At 36.9% G+C, this 16,962-nt stretch overlaps 1 protein-coding gene across 1 annotated transcript; it reads left to right on the forward strand.

The window, feature by feature from the left end:
• Nucleotides 1–472: 472 nt before the first annotated feature.
• Nucleotides 473–1,111, forward strand: LOC131681100 (uncharacterized). The gene has a single exon (XM_058961810.1). The coding sequence runs from the start codon at nt 473–475 to the stop codon at nt 1,109–1,111; it is 639 nt and encodes a 212-aa protein (XP_058817793.1).
• The last annotated feature ends 15,851 nt before the right edge of the window (nt 1,112–16,962 follow it).

The following is a 16,962-nucleotide window of genomic DNA, read 5'->3' on the forward strand; positions in this document are numbered from 1 at the left end:
ACTGATTCAACATTCTGCGACAGATTTTCGGATCTCGCCAAGTTGATTCGGACAGTAGCCTACTGTTACCGTTTCTACAACAACTGCAAATTACCGACCAGTGAGAGGATCACTGGATCTTTGGCTTCTAGCAACTGCCAGTTCTCTCTGAAGATACTCGTTCGCCTAGCACAGGCTACCGCATTCCCAGCTGATGTGCGGTTGTATCAAGACAGCCGACGATGTGTAGGGAACTCGAAAGAACTTGGGTCGAAATATCTCCTTAGAAACTTGAACTGTTTGATGGACGAGTTCGGTCTGCTTAGATTGGACGGTCGATTGAGATACAAAAACGTACCCTTTGACACTCGTTTTCCGATGATACTCACAGCGGACCACAAGCTTACCTGGCAATCCTCGAAGTAGCAACCAGCAAATGGCACCACTTCCATCAGTACGTGTTACATCTGCTGGAGCATTCGCATACTCTGGGATGGATTACTGTGGGCCGTTTCTCGTTCGTCCGTTGGTTGGAAGGGGAGCATCGGTGATCGCGTTTTTCGTGTGTCTAGTGGTACATCTAGAGGTCATCGCAGACCTAACGTCGGTCGCGTGTATTAACGCCGTGAAACGCTTCGTGGCACGCCGCGGCCAAGTGTTCGAATTACGCTGCGACAATGCGACTAATTTCGTCGGGGCAGATCGCGAAGGCTTGAAGGCTGCGCGTCAAGCCTTTCGCGAACAGTTTCGGAGCAAGCAATGGGACGAATATTACACAACTAGCGGAATCACGTTTCGCTTCATACCAGCTCGGTCGCCCTACTTCGGTGGGCTATGGGAGGTTGGAATCAACTCCTTCAAGTACCACTTTCGCCGCATCATGGGCTGCAAGGAGTTCAACATGAACCAACTGCTAACCATCGTAACCCAAATCGAATCCGTTCTCAACTTCCGTCCCTTAGCTCCACTGTCCGACTCTCCAGACGACATATCCGCTCTGACCCCAGGTCATTTCCTAATCGGAGAACAACTCTTTTCCATTCCAGAGCCAGACCTCTGCGACCTGGACACCAAACGCCTGTCGCGTTTGCAGGTTATGAAACGATCCGCGCAGGATCTGTGGCGACGGTAGTCCAGGGACTACTTGAGCCAGTTGCAGCAACGTTCAAAATGGAAGAAAGAAACTGCAGACGTGGAGGTGGGTCAATTGGTACTGATGAAGCAGGACAACACCCCATCCTTACAGTGGCCTTTAGAACGTATCACCGAAACGATCGTTAGGCCAGACGGTCATGTTGGCGTGGTGGTCGTGAAAACGGCAGCAGGAACGTACAAACGGGCAGTCATCGAAATTGCAGTGCTTCCCATCGACGAAGAGAATTCTCAGTTGGCAGTTGAAACGGACAGTTTCAACGGGGGCCGGCAAAATGTACAATTGAACAGAACAGTTAGTTATTAAAAGTAAGTCAACCTTTCTCTCGAGTGCCGGGTCGTACGAATTAAGCTATCCTGACTGTGAAAGTGTGAACAGTAGTGCCAAACGTATAGCATTGTGACAAACAGGCTCATATTGGCACTAACCATCCTATTAGAAAGCTCCAAGTGGTTATTATTTTCCGCAATGTTTTGCAACACTTTACTATTTCTAATTTTCGATATACCGAACAAAAAATAGGACTATCAAAATACTATTTAGAGCTATAATTGACTCCCTTCTACTGCATTGTAATGAATATTTTAACCTTAACGGTATACGATATAAATAATATTTTACGACAATTAGTGAATCTCGAACATGAGTACATTGCCTCGTTCTTCACGACAAGTGCGCTGCTTTTGCTGTCTAGGCTAGGCAGCTTATCTTCGTATGCAATGAAATATGTCGAAAATAAATCTCTTGAGAGATGCATAATAATTTAATCCACAGTATCATATTAGCATTGAATCGGCTGTATATATGCTCTACACTAGCAGTGAAAGCGCATATAAAGTATACATGTTTTAAAGATCCTGCGTTATATCAGCTTTATATATGTATATAATGCTAGCGATAATACTATGTTTCAGCTATGCCAGTATGCATTTACGATGCTAATATAGAGCTTATTTCCATTGTGATTGCTAAATTGGAATTTTAATTCAATATTCTGGCAAACGTATAGCCTATGTTGTGTAATGGCCTAATGCTTATGGTTACTTGGGTTGGGCAGAATTGTGAGGTGATCTTTGTAGACCAGTGTTCTATAGCTACAAGACAAACAAGGGACAGAACGCTGTTAAAATCATGCGAGGAATCCCCCAAGGCTCTATTCTGGGCTAAACACTTCGAAACGGAGCACCATGGGCTACAAACCGATTTCCTGAACATATAAATTTCAGGTACAAGAATTTCAGTGTCTAAGGAACAAATTTTGCACAATAGGTGCACAATAGATTTGCAGCTACGCGAAGCGAGATACCTTCGCTTTGTGTAGCGAATGTCGTTGCTGAGATGTGTCGAGACGAGGGCACATAGAATGGCGTTAGCAGCTGCGACGGAACCCGTCCTCTTTTTCTTTGTTTTCGGTTCATGTTGTAATTCGTCTCGCATAGCCTCTAATTATGCCTTACATATTTTAAACGAACTGTCTGCATTTGACAGTTCACCGAAGCTGTATTTAATTTTTTTTTCACATCCGCGAGTGCCGTCCCAGGTTAGCAGTGCATTTACACGAAGATTGTTGGAACTTCATCGACAGTGACGTATCGAGTAGTGAGATAGCGCAACAACTAACAGGAAAATCCAGTTATGGAAATCTCAACTTCAACTTCTCATCAGAATCTGACACTAACTTGGTGCTAGGACTAAGCTAGCGTGGCGCTAGCTGCAAAAACGAAGACAACAATTTGTAAAATGTAAAAAAGGTGATTTTTAATGTGGCGAACTATCGCGGCATCACCTCTCTTTGTGCATGATCGAAACTATTCAAGATTCTAGTATGGAATGTCCCATTCAGAGTAGCTAAATCATATCATCAGAAAAAACATGGTTTCGTCCCAGCTAGATCCACAACTACGAATTCAGCTCAGCTCATCTCGCACTGTATTAAACATATAGAATCTGACGCCCAAATAGATGCTATCTATGCGGATCTCAAAGCGGAATTTGATCGCGTCGATCACTCTCTTCTGCTAGCGAAGCTTGAGCGGCTTGGTGCACCTCGAAATGCTCTCAATTCTTTACCATCGCAAAACTCAATGAAGCTACCATCCATGTCCATGTAGAAATATATCTAGAACTGGTTTTTTTAAAGCTTCTAACTAATAACATAGATGGTCCAGATATATTTAACATTAAAGTGCACCCTAGATATTTGAGATCGCGGGACTTTTTAACACATGATTTTCAACCTACTGAATATAGCCAGAGTGAGCCCATTAGGGCAATGTGCAATGTATTTGATAAGCTTTTTGGACATTTGGACTTTTCTGTATTCTGTGATGCTTTTAAAGATAGGCTTAGACGACTCACTTAGCATATAAGATAAACGTAAAGATATATTTTAAGACTGATTGTTATTTAGTTACGATAAATGTAATGTAATGTGAATGAGTGAGTAAAGGCGCTATAACCAAGTCTTAATAGTCAGGACAGGTCTAAATAACACTGTCCCATCCCAGGAAGCTAGGGCTAGAGGAGTGACATTAACCTTTTTAGCCAAGTCCCAACGATTTATCAAACCTCGCAAGGACTGTCGGTACGGTTGTCCGCGTTTCTTCCTTATTCAAGGTTCAAAATGATTCGTTGTTTAAATTCTTCATTAAATGGATAATTTGATTGCTATATAATTTTGTTACTAGACTGGAACATATAATTGTAATGTAATGGGAAACTTTGTTAACAATTTGTGTGTGCTAAAAGATAGCGAGGTTTTACGCGCATTTGAAGATCCATCTTCAAATAGGTTTTTCCTCCTCCATAACTTCATTAAGACCATTATAAGTCAGATGAAGAAAGTAGAATAAATAAAATAAAACAAAACATTGTCTTACGAAAAATCAAGTAAATATGCCTTATACAAAATGAATTCATAGCAAACCAAGCGTTTTATAAGATAACATATACGTGCTACTTGTTGCTAGAAAATATACGATATTCTCATGAATTTCACCGTATTTTTTGGCTGACTGTGCTTATCGTGTATAGTTCAATCCACGCAACACTTCCTTCGTCTGAAACTGTTTAGTGATGTCATACACACGCAAACATACACGCCAGTTATACCTACCCTCCGCAAAATGCGTGCAAAGGACTCACCGAATACCACGCCAAGCAAACAGAGCTTTAGAGTTCTGCCTCCGAAGATGGTGGAACGTTCTACTCGCGTACCAACGCCGACCATCGACTTCTTCAAAGAGGGCAGTGGATTGTAAAGAATGCGTTAAATGAAATTGTACGTTTTATAAACTTTCAGAACTCTCACCATCACCACCGAACGAAAGAGCTGCTGCTGTTGCTTATGCTGAACTATATTTAGGCGCCCTGGTGGTCTGTTGTGAATGGAAGTCGATTCACTCGCATGAGCTAGGACACGCAGAAACAACCAGCAGTCTGGGTGTATATAGTAAACAAGCAGCATTCCACTCCAAAAACCGGTCCGGTCTGCAAATCCGGGAAGTTCCCGTCCAAAGGATTTGCGCTGCCTGCCTGCAGTCAACTGCATCAGCTTTCCACTCGGTCACAGTCGGACTGGATGAACCTCTTTTCTATTTGATGAACCGGCACGAAAATCCATTGTAGGTAGAGGAACCTTTTGGGTGTTCCCGTGTTGCTATACTACTCCTGCCAGGATGCTACTGGCCCCCAAAAAGAGGACACAAGATTAGACAGATATTTTCCACTCGCACTGGCATCGTCGGGAAGTTTTTCCCTGTCCATTTTCGAGGGAGGACCGATGATGGGGTTTACCGAGCACCCATGCTGCGGGTCGGAAATTTTACGGAGCATTTGAATATTTGTACATACTCACCAATTCCGGGCAAATACACAGTAGCATGTAGTGGAGTAGCTACCGTAGCGCCATAGGGGAAATGGTTTCATCGCTTTGCTCACGTGTGTACACGATGCCTTTTATCTTGGCCGTTCTTCATCAGCGAGTGGTCTCAAGGGTGCGGGGGGGGGGGGCGAGGTGGTTCGTTCGAGAGTAGCAGGAAGATTTTCGAAGAACGCCATCACCACCACCGGACCACACGGTGAAAATTTCGGAAATTCTCTCTAATAGCATTCTCGTGGTCACCAGCAGCGGAAAGTCTTACCTCTACATCGTACGTACGGTAATACAGACGTGAACCTGGTGGATGATGGATTGCGCGATAAGAAAACTCCGGGAGGAAGGGGTTGGACGGTGTTCCATTTAGCTAACCTTTCATTTCTGGGGCTTTCCGCAATGAAGGTGGAATTCGCATTCTGTGTTTGGCCCGCAGAAAGGAAAACAAATCTTTGCCACTTAAAGTTTAGGTGTGTGAATGGAAAGGGAAGGGGGCGTGTCAGCAACAAGCAGGATAATTTGCTAGGCTGTACGTGTCAATGTGGGGACAATTTCGGATCTAATTACTTCAATTTGTAAATTTGATTTGATCACGGGGTACAGTTGTCATGATCTGTAAATTTTTGCTGTAGGAAAGAGTGAATCAAAAGATTTCGTTTAAAATTAAAGCTAATGACGATTCACTAACTTCAACAAGTTCAAGGAAAAAAGATCGCTATTTCAGTTGTTTAGATTTTTATCTCTCTTTACCTCGGTTTCGTCAGATTGAAAATCATAAAGACAAATAATGAGTCAATGGCCCCAATCGTCAATTTTTCATAATATGATAAGGGATAAGGGTTTCAGCGTGGAAAAAAAACACTCCGTCGGATTTAAACTAATTAATAGCCCATATGTTTGAATAATCCGAACAAACGAGTGGATCACAGGTTTGCTTGCGAGGGGCTGCCGCTTCCGACGGTGGGTTGGCGTCCACCTCATCCAGCTTGGCTTCGCTTATCACACTGGATTCGCTGCAAGCGGTAGAAAATTCAAAAAGCAAATAAATAAAAAAAAAAAAATAAATAAATATGCGTGTTTCTAGCGAACTATTTGACCCGACAGCGTTTTTGTTCATGTATATGGGTCATTCCACTTTAAGTGATCAAAAAACAGATGCAAACTTGAAATCGACCTTCACGGATTTGAACCAAATTTGGAGGAATTGTTCATCTAGGGCCAATATATAAAAACCCAAATTTTTGTGTCAATTGAACCACCCCTCGGGTCATGGAAACACCCCCCGTTTTGACAAATTGCCAAAACCCTTGATTTTCTTTTGATCATATCTCCAGTTCTGTTGACTCTAGAATCAAACCGCTAGATGGCTTTTGAAGAAAATTATTCAAGGAGTCTAGAAAAAATATAAATTTTTAGCGGCCGCGTTGCCAACTATGCGATTTTTTCAGTTAAATATTAAAAATTAATTTTTCTACCAGAACATATATTTTAATTTTGAAAATTCTAATGCAATCGTGTTCCTCAGACATTTTTACATAAGAAACACTTATAATCTCAATATAATTTGAGCGGATCCTGAGATACACCGTTTTGAAGGGAAAAACTCGTATTTTCTCATATAAAAATCCATTTTTATTGTCCCAAATTGAGAAAATCTTCAAACAGTCATAAAAATCGACCAGCAAACCAAAAACGTAGTTTTTCATCATTTCTCGTCTACTTCACGAAAAATCATGTTTGAACTCAGAATACTCAAGTTGGTTTTTTTAGTGTTGTGCGCTTGCGGGAAATTGCGATTTTTTCCCTTCAAAATAGTGTATCTCAGGATCCGCTCAAATTTTATTGAGATTATAAGTGTTTCTTATGTAAAAATGTCTGAGGAACACGATGGCATTAGAATTTTCAAAATTAAAATATATGTATTGGGAGAAAAATTAATTTTTAATATTTAACTGAAAAAATCGCATAGTTGGCAACGCGGCCGCCAAAAATTTATATTTTATATTTATATTTTCAAAAGCCATCCAGCGGTTTGATTCTACAGTCAATAGAACCGGAGATATGATCAAAAGAAAATGAAGGGTTTTGGCAATTTGTCAAAACGGGGGGTACTCCCATGACCCGAGGGGTGGTTCAATTGACACAAAAATTTGGGTTTTTATATATATTGGCCCAAGATGGTCGATTACACGTGTCTTGATCACTTCGCGTGGAATGACCCATATATAACTTCTCAAAAAAATGGCGTCTTAATGGCATGTGAGGGATTCCACGAGAAACCGGCCGACCGCAAAATATGACCATCGTTAACTCGAACAAAATTTTGCAGTAGTATTCGGTTTATGGATCTCCATGATTTTTTGCTGACAATTGCACTATTTTGGTACAAGAGCAATTTTTCAAAAGGATGTAGACGTTTCTAGGTGCAATAATTTCCAGAAATTTTTGGTCGATTACTCTATTTAATACAGCAAAACTATCTGAGGACGAGTTAAAGGGAATGAATACTTCTATACGAAAGCAACGTTTTTCACAAAACATAATTTATGTTAAAAAATTGAATAGCAAAAAAACATTTTTAAATCTTTTATATTTTGCCTAAAAAGAACCTAAAGCGAAAAGAAACATTTTGAATGATGGAGAACTTATCAGAATTTTTTTCCTCACAATAGCTTTATACATGTTTTAAAATTTCATACTAATGGACATACAAAACTGTAATTGTGGAACAGAATATAATTCTAAGTTTCTTTTATTTATCAAAAATCTTCCAAAATGCGATAGTTTTCGAGATTTTTGGAATTTCGCTCCAACAAAAACAATTCATTCGTGTAATTAGGTTATTCGCGTTACGCCATTATAAAATGTCAACGTATATATGTTTTTCGTATAGAAGTATTCATTCCCTGTAACTCGTTCTCAGATAGTTTTGCAGTAAAAAAAGAAAACCGAAAAAAAGTTTAAAATTAATGCCACTCTACGCTCTTTTAAAAAATTGCGCTTGAGTGAAAATAATTTAAATCACTCTGGAAACTGTTTAGCCTTCCATAACGGTGAAACCTGTAGGATGGTCGGTCATGATTTTGAAGCTTTTCGTGTAATTCTTCAAATGTGATCCCCAAAATTTCATAAAAAGTACCATCTACTTCGCATTCGCCGGGAAGGAGTTAAATAGTAACCATAGAGAGCGACTAAAATGTTGCTGCTGGTTGCAGCTTTAAGTTCATTTAGATGTTAACATCTACAGATACCTAAAGGATTGATTGATTAATGTGTGTGATCTAGTGGCAATTGTCATCCGTTTGAAAGAAAGGACACAATCACGATCGTTAGTCCTATTGCTACTGTGTCCCACAGTTTATACAGAATAGTTACACAAAGAGGGAAGCAAAAATAAGTCAACCAATCTAACACAATTAGAATCCATCTCTGATACTTCTGTAGTAAAGTTGGATTCTAATTTTGCTCGATAGGTAGACTTTTCTGGTTTTCCTCTCTGGATGACTTTTTGCGTAACTTTATACTTATACTTTTGCTGTGTACGTTTCTAAATATCCGTAAAGTTAATACTACATGAGAGTACATATTTTTGAGTAACTCGCATTTCAGTTAAACCGATGTTTCACCACTTTTTTCTCTGTTGACTTTTACACGATTTTTTTTAACACATTTGTTGTTTGATGCACAATTATTATAAAAGTCACGGTATTCCAACTAACAGTGTTTCAGTACGGAACGCCGGCATCGACGGTAAAATATGATGATGAGTTATGTTCTACCATAGACCATGCGGTAGACTTGGGTGCAACGTCCAACTCCTACTTAGCAGAAGGCAAAGGATTCTTCACACTTCCTTTCGATCATGTCCATAGGAGCCTGTCTAGTCCTAGTTTTCCGTTCTAAGTTTATAACTGATTCGCTCTAGAATACCTATCCGTCTTTCAATTTCATTGCTTTCGTTTCTCTTAGTCTCAAATATGCCGAAAATAATTAACAAAATCGATACAGTAGAACCTTGCAGAAATTAAAACATAGTAATACTTATACTAAAAGTATAGTGCGCTGACCCAATACTGAAATTCAAATGGTGTATAATTTATAAACATGTCATTTAAATAGCATTACATCTAAGTTTTGAAAAACGTGGCAAATGGCTAGCAAAAAAGTGATCATTTGTGAAGGGTACTCAATCTCATATAAAATTTCTTCTACTTTTTATAATATTATAGTTCGATCAATAATGTATTGGTGTCTTTCGGCGAACAATTGAATAAGGGGCTGATTGTTTTGTTATGTGCGCGCGTTTCTAAGCTAACCAAAGCGTATTTTAAACGCACTAACGAAATACCTGAAACGAATATACAACCTCTGAAGCAAATTTTTACACTAATTACTAAAACTAGTAACTGGCTCATACATGATTCAACAGTCATCACTTCACTCAGACAAGACAATGCGTATTCCCCACGCACAGAAAATGCCCAGTGGATTAGTTTCCTAGTTGGACAAATAAACAAAAAAAATAGTTTGATCAGTAAAAATAAATGTCAGCTCGATTGGCATCAACCGGCGGATACGTGTTCCCTTACAATGCCATCAAATCAAAGAATATTTAAAATTACATGCGACAAAATATGTGCAATTCTGAATATAACAAAATGAAAGCTACTTTATTGTTTGCAATAAATTAAGATCGGAAAAATTAGTTGCTTAACCAAGGATCATTCTCAAAGATAGCACTGTTGATGAATCACCTTATAGAATAGGTGATAAGGGACGCGGACGAAAATAGCTGACCACCGCCCATCGCGATCAATTTCATGATTCCTTTTAAATTAATCACGATTCAATATCCATGCTCGTGAAATAGTTTACGAAATCATAAAATGTTATTCATGTATACGGGAATTGATTCATGATTTCTATCGAATTAGTCACAACTCACCATGAAATAGTTCACAAAACCATTAAATAGTTTTCATGTATTCGTGATATAGCGTTCATGATTCCTAGTATAATAGCCACGACTTACCATTCGAGCTCGTGTAATAGTTCACAAAATCGAAAAAAATGTTATTCATGCATAGGTGAACTGATTCATCATTCGTGCTCGTGAAATAGTTCACAACACCATGGAATCTTATTCATGGAAACGTAAACTAATTCACAATTCCTAGTATAATTTACACGACTGACCATTTGTGTTCGTGGAGTAGTTCACAAAATTATAAAATATTATTCATGAATTCGTGAACTGGCTCATGATTCGTAGTACATGATTCACGATTTATCTTGAGTGCTTCTGATATTTAGAAGACATCCGTAATCATTTTCAATTTTATGCAACTCTGTGCATGGTTTTGAAATTTTCGCGTGAACTGTTTCGCCAAATTTGGGTTTTTTTCATAAAATATCACATAGTTATGTCTAGCTTCTAGCGACTAGTAATGGGTGCGAGCAGTAGATGTAAGAAAACTACACTCATGTTTTTTACGCGGTTTATTCTGTGCGATTTTTTACGAGTTTTTTTTACGTGGATTTTCCAATTAACGCGGTTTTTTACGCGGATTTTCCAATTAACGCGGTTTTGGGAAAAATATTCTAAGTCCTCTTGAATGCAAAAGGCTTAGAAGATACTCGGAAAGATGGAAGAGACGGGTCTGGAAGACTACTTATGGCCCGTATCTCAACAATATGGGTATTTTCGGAATGAACTTGATGAGTAGGTGCCAGAAATTGATGAATTTAGAAATCCAAGATGGCGACTTCCGGCTTAGCGAAATTCGCTATAACCCAATATCAATATGGGTATTTTTGGAAGTTGAAGTTGTAGTACAAATAGTTTTAATTAAATAGTCGGATTTACTTGAATTTTAGCAATGTGTTTAATTTGAATCAATTCAAACCACCAACTCACACCACATTCGTCTCTTTTTCTCTCACTTCCATTCTTACCGCACTCTTCTGGATGAACACATAAAAATATTTTGCATTTCGCTGGTTCATGACTAGATCTTACATTCGAGGATGTTTTGGATGATTGCCCAGATTTTTCATGCGGAGATTTCGGTGAACCGGAAGTCGCCATCTAGAATTTCAAAACGACGCCAAACATCGACGTTTGTCTCTTACTCATCAAAACCATTCCGAAAATACTCATATTGATTGAGTTGTAGAGAATCTCGCAAGCCGGAAATCGCCATCTTGGATTTCAAAATGGCGTCAAAAATCAATTTTTCATGGAAAACCTTGCAAGGCAGGGGCAGATTTATTTATTTATTTATTTCTGGCACCTACTCGTCAAGACCGTTCCGAAAATACACCTATTGTCGAGGTGCGGGCCATAAGGAGTCCAGACTCGTCTCTTCCATCTTTCTGAAAATCTACTAAGTATTTCGCATTCGAAAGGACTTAGAATATTTTTGCAAAAACCGTGTTTATTGCGAAATCCGTGAAAAAAACTTCCAAAAATATTCTAAGTCCTTTGCTGTGAGTTTTTTTTACGCGGATTTTCGAATTAACGCGGTTTTTTTACGCGGTAATAAACCTGGGTGTATTAGGACTTCGAACATCGTTATTCATTTAATAAGATTCAATGTGAAATCTGTACAGAAAACGAAAACTGTGCTGAACACCAAAAATATATTATAGAGCCACAAATCGTGCTCGTCATGTACTTTACAAAACGTGATACGGGGGACGGGTGAATCCAGTGCCATTGTACGCAGCTCAGCTGGTTTCGATTTCCAACCCCGCACATACGGTTAGAGGTTTTTCCAAAGAGATATCTCTAACCCGAAAAGAGGCGAATGCCCTTCAGGTTAAAACTTCTATAATCAAAAATAAAAAAATTAAAAAATACGAGATACCTCGAATCAGTTACGCTTTTATGAACCAAATCATATTTTCACATTACTCCGAGTAAAAATACGATACCAATTGAATATGAAAACTAGAGTGACAGCAGCGTTGCCATTATTTATTTTGGAAAATCCGCAAATTTGCTATCACTGACTGACGTAAAAATCCGCAAAAATCCGCAAGCAATAAAAGCCATATTTTTCCACCATTAAGGGCTTTTCAAGCTTTTTTACAATCTATTATCGTTATGTATGGATAACTTTTATTTTTCAATTTTCAAATGTTTGACTGAAAACTTTTTCCACACTCGCCGCTGAATTTGGGAGAAAATCCACTTTCTCAATGAACTAAAGGAGCTGCGGAAATTCGACCAGGCGCATATTTAGTTCTGCGCACCAGAAATTTTCAAAAAGGAACATTTAAAAAAATCATGAATTGGAAATATAAAAATTGAAAATTAAATGATCGAAAAATCACAATTAAAACCGAAATAATTCCAAAAATAAAAAAAACAATGAAGATTAAAAAATAAAAGCATCGAAAAATTAAAAAATCCTGAACTGAAAAATGACCAAAAATCACAAAAATTGCGTCAATCAAATTCAAAGGGGCGGGCATAGCGTAGAAAATAAATCGTTTGCCTCGTTCCCAGCCTAGTTCGCAGCTCACTTGGATTCAATTATCAATCTCGCACATAGAGTTAGAGAGTTTTCTAAAGAGATTTTTCTATCCTGAGAAAGGAGGCAAATGACCCCAAGGCTAAAACGTCTATAATCGAAATAAAAACAATCTAACTCAGGAACTCACGAACTTAAAAATCAAAATGCTTCAAAATTTCAAGTTATTTGATTTAAAATTTTAGAAATTAATTTTTTTTTAAATCTAAAATCTATGAAATTAAAAATAAGTTATTTAAAACTTCTAAAAGAAAATCTTTTCAAAATTCAAAAGTTTAAAAGTTTAAAGGAATTAAAAATTGAAAATTGAAAGATATAAAAATTAAAAAAAATATATTAAAATCTGAGGATTCAAAAATTTAAAAAGTTGAAAATTTGGAATCCAGAAATTTAAAAAATTGAAGATTTAAAAATCTAATAAACAATTAAGATATTAATTTTTTTTGTAGGTTCAATTGGAAATTTAAAAATTTACAGGCCTAAACATTTAATTTGAAATTTTTGATTTTAAAAATTGAAATGCATAAAAATTTAAAAATATAATTGTTAAAAAAATTACATTCAATGGTAAATATATTTAAGAATTCAAGAAGCTAAGCATTTAAAAATGTTAATTGAAAATTTTGTGATATAAAAATTATATCAAAATTTGGGAATTAAAAAGTTTAAAAACATAAGGTTTAAAGGATTAAACATTAAAAACTTTAAAATTCAAAGATTTTAAAGTTCCATTTCTTCTCAAAATTTAAAAATCGGAAATATAAAAATTTGAGAATCCAAGAATTTTGAAATTTAAATAAATTAAATCAAAACAAAAAAATTAAATATTCATAAATATGATTTTAAAGCATTATACTTTCAAAATTATAGACTTTGAAATCTGTAAAGTTTTAAAACTTTAGCGTTTTTGAATTTTAATGCTTAAAATTTAAAGTAATACTTAGCGAATAGTTGAAACAACGAGTACAGCGGAAACGAAGAAACAATCTCAGTTTATAGTATTTTTTTGTCGAACTTCAAGACTTGTATTGTCGTCGATTAAAAAAAAGTTACATCGCACACAAACTTAAACCTATTTTTAATTTGAACGATTCTTTACTAATATTAAAATCAAACAAATGACAGACACTGTTGAAGAGTTTACAGCAAACATCCAAAGGATTGTACTGCGTGCAATGTGTGGAGCGTAGGAAAAAATCAATTCTTCGGAAAGATCTTCCAGGAACGTTGAGGTCAAGTTTTGCTAGAAGCGCAGGAGAGTCTACGTTGTCTGTCAGAAGGTCAAAAATGAAATGTCGTTTTTGAAAGATTCTTCTGTTTCGTAACGTAGGGAGATTGATGAGGGTACAGCGATCTTCATATGGAGGAAGCTGGAAACGATTTTGCCAGGGTAACCGACGAAGTGCAAACCTGTTCTTCTGTACCCGTTTGATACGATTAATATGTATGGTGTGATAAGGAGCCCAAACAGTAACGCCATATTCTGGAATACTGCGTACCAGTGTAATGCATAGTGTTGCGTTTGATGAGTCCAACTCGTGAAAAAGTGATTGTGCTGCATTTTTGAATATTCACACTCATTTCGTTTCTGTCACTCCAGTCAATGATCCTATCGACGTCCATTTGCAATGCACAACAGTCTACCATAGTTGTTATGACACGGTAAATTTTCAGATCATCAGCATACATGACTTTAGAAGACGATAATTCACTGCAGAGGTCGTTCACAAAGAGTACAAATAGAAGAGGTCCGAGATGACTCCCTTGAGGAACGCCCGATGAAATGTGGAAAGGATCCGAGAGTATAGATCCAAGTTGCACCGAGGCGCTACGGTTCGTAAGGTACGAGAAGATCCAATTAGTCAGCCAGTCCGGCAGTCTAGTCCGCCTTAGTTTTTCCACAGCAAGCTGATGAGGAACACGGTCGAAAATAATCAACGCTTAATGTATTTTTATTGAGTTCTCAATAGTTGCTGAAAGTATTTCGCTGAGGTTCAGCAACCAAAATTTACTTTGCCGTTTCGAAGTCAATTGTTTACTCGTTCTGAAATTTCCTAGCTGAGTTAAGTGAGTAGGGGAATATGGAAGACTTGACCAAGCGCAGAATTCAATTATTGGCTATGACGAAGTCTATTAGGTGCCAAAAATTTTTCAAAAAATTTTCTATGCTTTGTAATTTTTAAAAGGTAATTTTAAAAGTTTGGAATAAAAAATCCTTTTCTTATAGAAAATATTCCGTAATTAATAAATTTAAGTTAAATTATATATTTTTTTTCAAATTTTGTATAGACATATCCACTTGACTAATAATTACATTCAAAGTACTTATATCACATCTTATTCCTTATAGTGAAACGATTTTACATTAATCGGAACATTGGAATTATTATTACTAAAATTTTCAAGACATCGAACGTAAGAACCAATGTTGGGGAGACTTGACCAAGTGACAATAATCTGAAGAAGGATACCAAATTTCTGATATTTACTACGCTGTGGTATTTACTGTTAATATTAATCACGTCACACAAAAATCCCTCCTAAAATACCAGTCTATATAATTTAGTATTAGTAGTCCAAGTTAGCAGTAATATGGATAATTTCGTAACGTGTGAACATACAATGTAAGCAGTACAGATAATCCTTAAAATGAAATACATTTAAAAATCGAAATTTATGAAACGCAACCCTTTTATATTTTTTACTGTTACCTGAGGATCTGGACAATATGGAAAAAAGGATTACAGTATGTTTTACGTCTATATTTTTTGTCCTGGTTTTTCAATTTTTGCTTGGTCAAGTTTCCACAGGCCTTGGTAAAGTCTCCCTGCAGTTGACCAGAGAAAACGTTCACCGAAAAACTTTTGTATCTTTTGCAAAAATAATTTAAAAATTCTGTAAAAAAATCATGAGCACGCACATTACCTTTCTACATCATATCTCAATGAGTTTTGAAGGATTGAAAAGTTTTTAGAGAGTTATGCAGCTTTAGCTGAAAACCTGGTCAAGTCTCCCCATGTTCTCCTATATGTCAAAGTCGGTTACATCCCTGTACGCCAATGATTGCATAATTTAATTTATTAAAAAAAAATATAATGCTCTTATTGTGATTAAACATACAATTTAAAATTGAAAAATTAAGGCCAACCATTCATGAAAAATCCGCAAAAAATCCGCAAATGCAGAAAATCCGCAGAAAAATCCGCCACTCTATTTCAAATTGCGGAAAATCCGCAAGATTGCGGAAAAATCCGCAACTATGGCAACGCTGGGTGTCTTCTACAAAGTTGTAGAACAGGCATTTTTCAGTATTTCTTCCGAACATCTTGATACTCTATCTCTCTTCTATAAAAAGTTAGTGTTGGCGCCCTCTATGCGGTCACATGTGGAACTAAAACTTCCTAACCAAAACATAACTCGTATTATGTACTACAATTCTTGTAAAATACTATTCAGCTAAATCTAACCGTTATTTCACAAAAATGAATAGTTCGCGAGATTATAGTACTGCTACACAACCATGCACTGCTAGGCCCCATGCAAAACTGACTCAGACATCACTTCGTTAAATGTTTAATAACTTTTTTTAAGAAAGCCAGATTGACTAGCAATCTTCGACAGAGTTGTAGAAAATTAAATTGTCTTTCTTATTTTTATTTATAGTGATAATACGATGTATACAGTGCCACCTAGCGGTGAAAATACGAACTAGTGGGTTTTCTCCATGTAAATTGTTGAAAAATCACATACAAACTTCAGGCACGTTGGTCCGGTTGTTAGACTTGTTCGATTTGCTTCAAATTTGGTGTAAGTACTCCTAGTGGGACTAGGAATTGACTCAGGGGTGGGTCGATTGAGTTTTTGAAAATTCATCATTTTTCTGGGCAGTCTAATGAACACAAGTCCAACTACTCCACGTGGTGAATTTGAAAGTGAGAATAAAATATCACAATAGCGTACTTAAAAATTATAAAGATCATGACTAAGATCCTGAAATCATGAACATAAGTCACGCTACTCTGCCAGAAATATGCAACACAAAACTCACGAAAAAATATCACGAAAACATCAATATAAATTACAAATATCGTGACTAAAACTCTAAAATTATCAACATGAATCGTGATACTCTGCCAGAAATCCGATAGTAAGTTCATGAATAAAATTTCACAGTAACGTGATGAGAAAGTTTTTTGAAAACAAACATAGTTTCACGAATACGAGGTTTATTATCCATAATTTCAGGAACCTTGTCACAGCTTTCGTAAATCGTTCAGTTCACGAAATCGTGATTTTTGTTCATGAATTTATTAACGGATCTTTTTCCGTGTATAGCTAGATTTTAGGCCCACCATAGTTCCTACTTTCATGTTCGCGATCAGATGATCAGATTTTTCCTTGCTTCTTGCTTTTACGGG

The sequence above is a fragment of the Topomyia yanbarensis genome, chromosome 2 (assembly GCF_030247195.1).
Source record: "Topomyia yanbarensis strain Yona2022 chromosome 2, ASM3024719v1, whole genome shotgun sequence".
Taxonomy (NCBI): domain Eukaryota; kingdom Metazoa; phylum Arthropoda; class Insecta; order Diptera; family Culicidae; genus Topomyia; species Topomyia yanbarensis.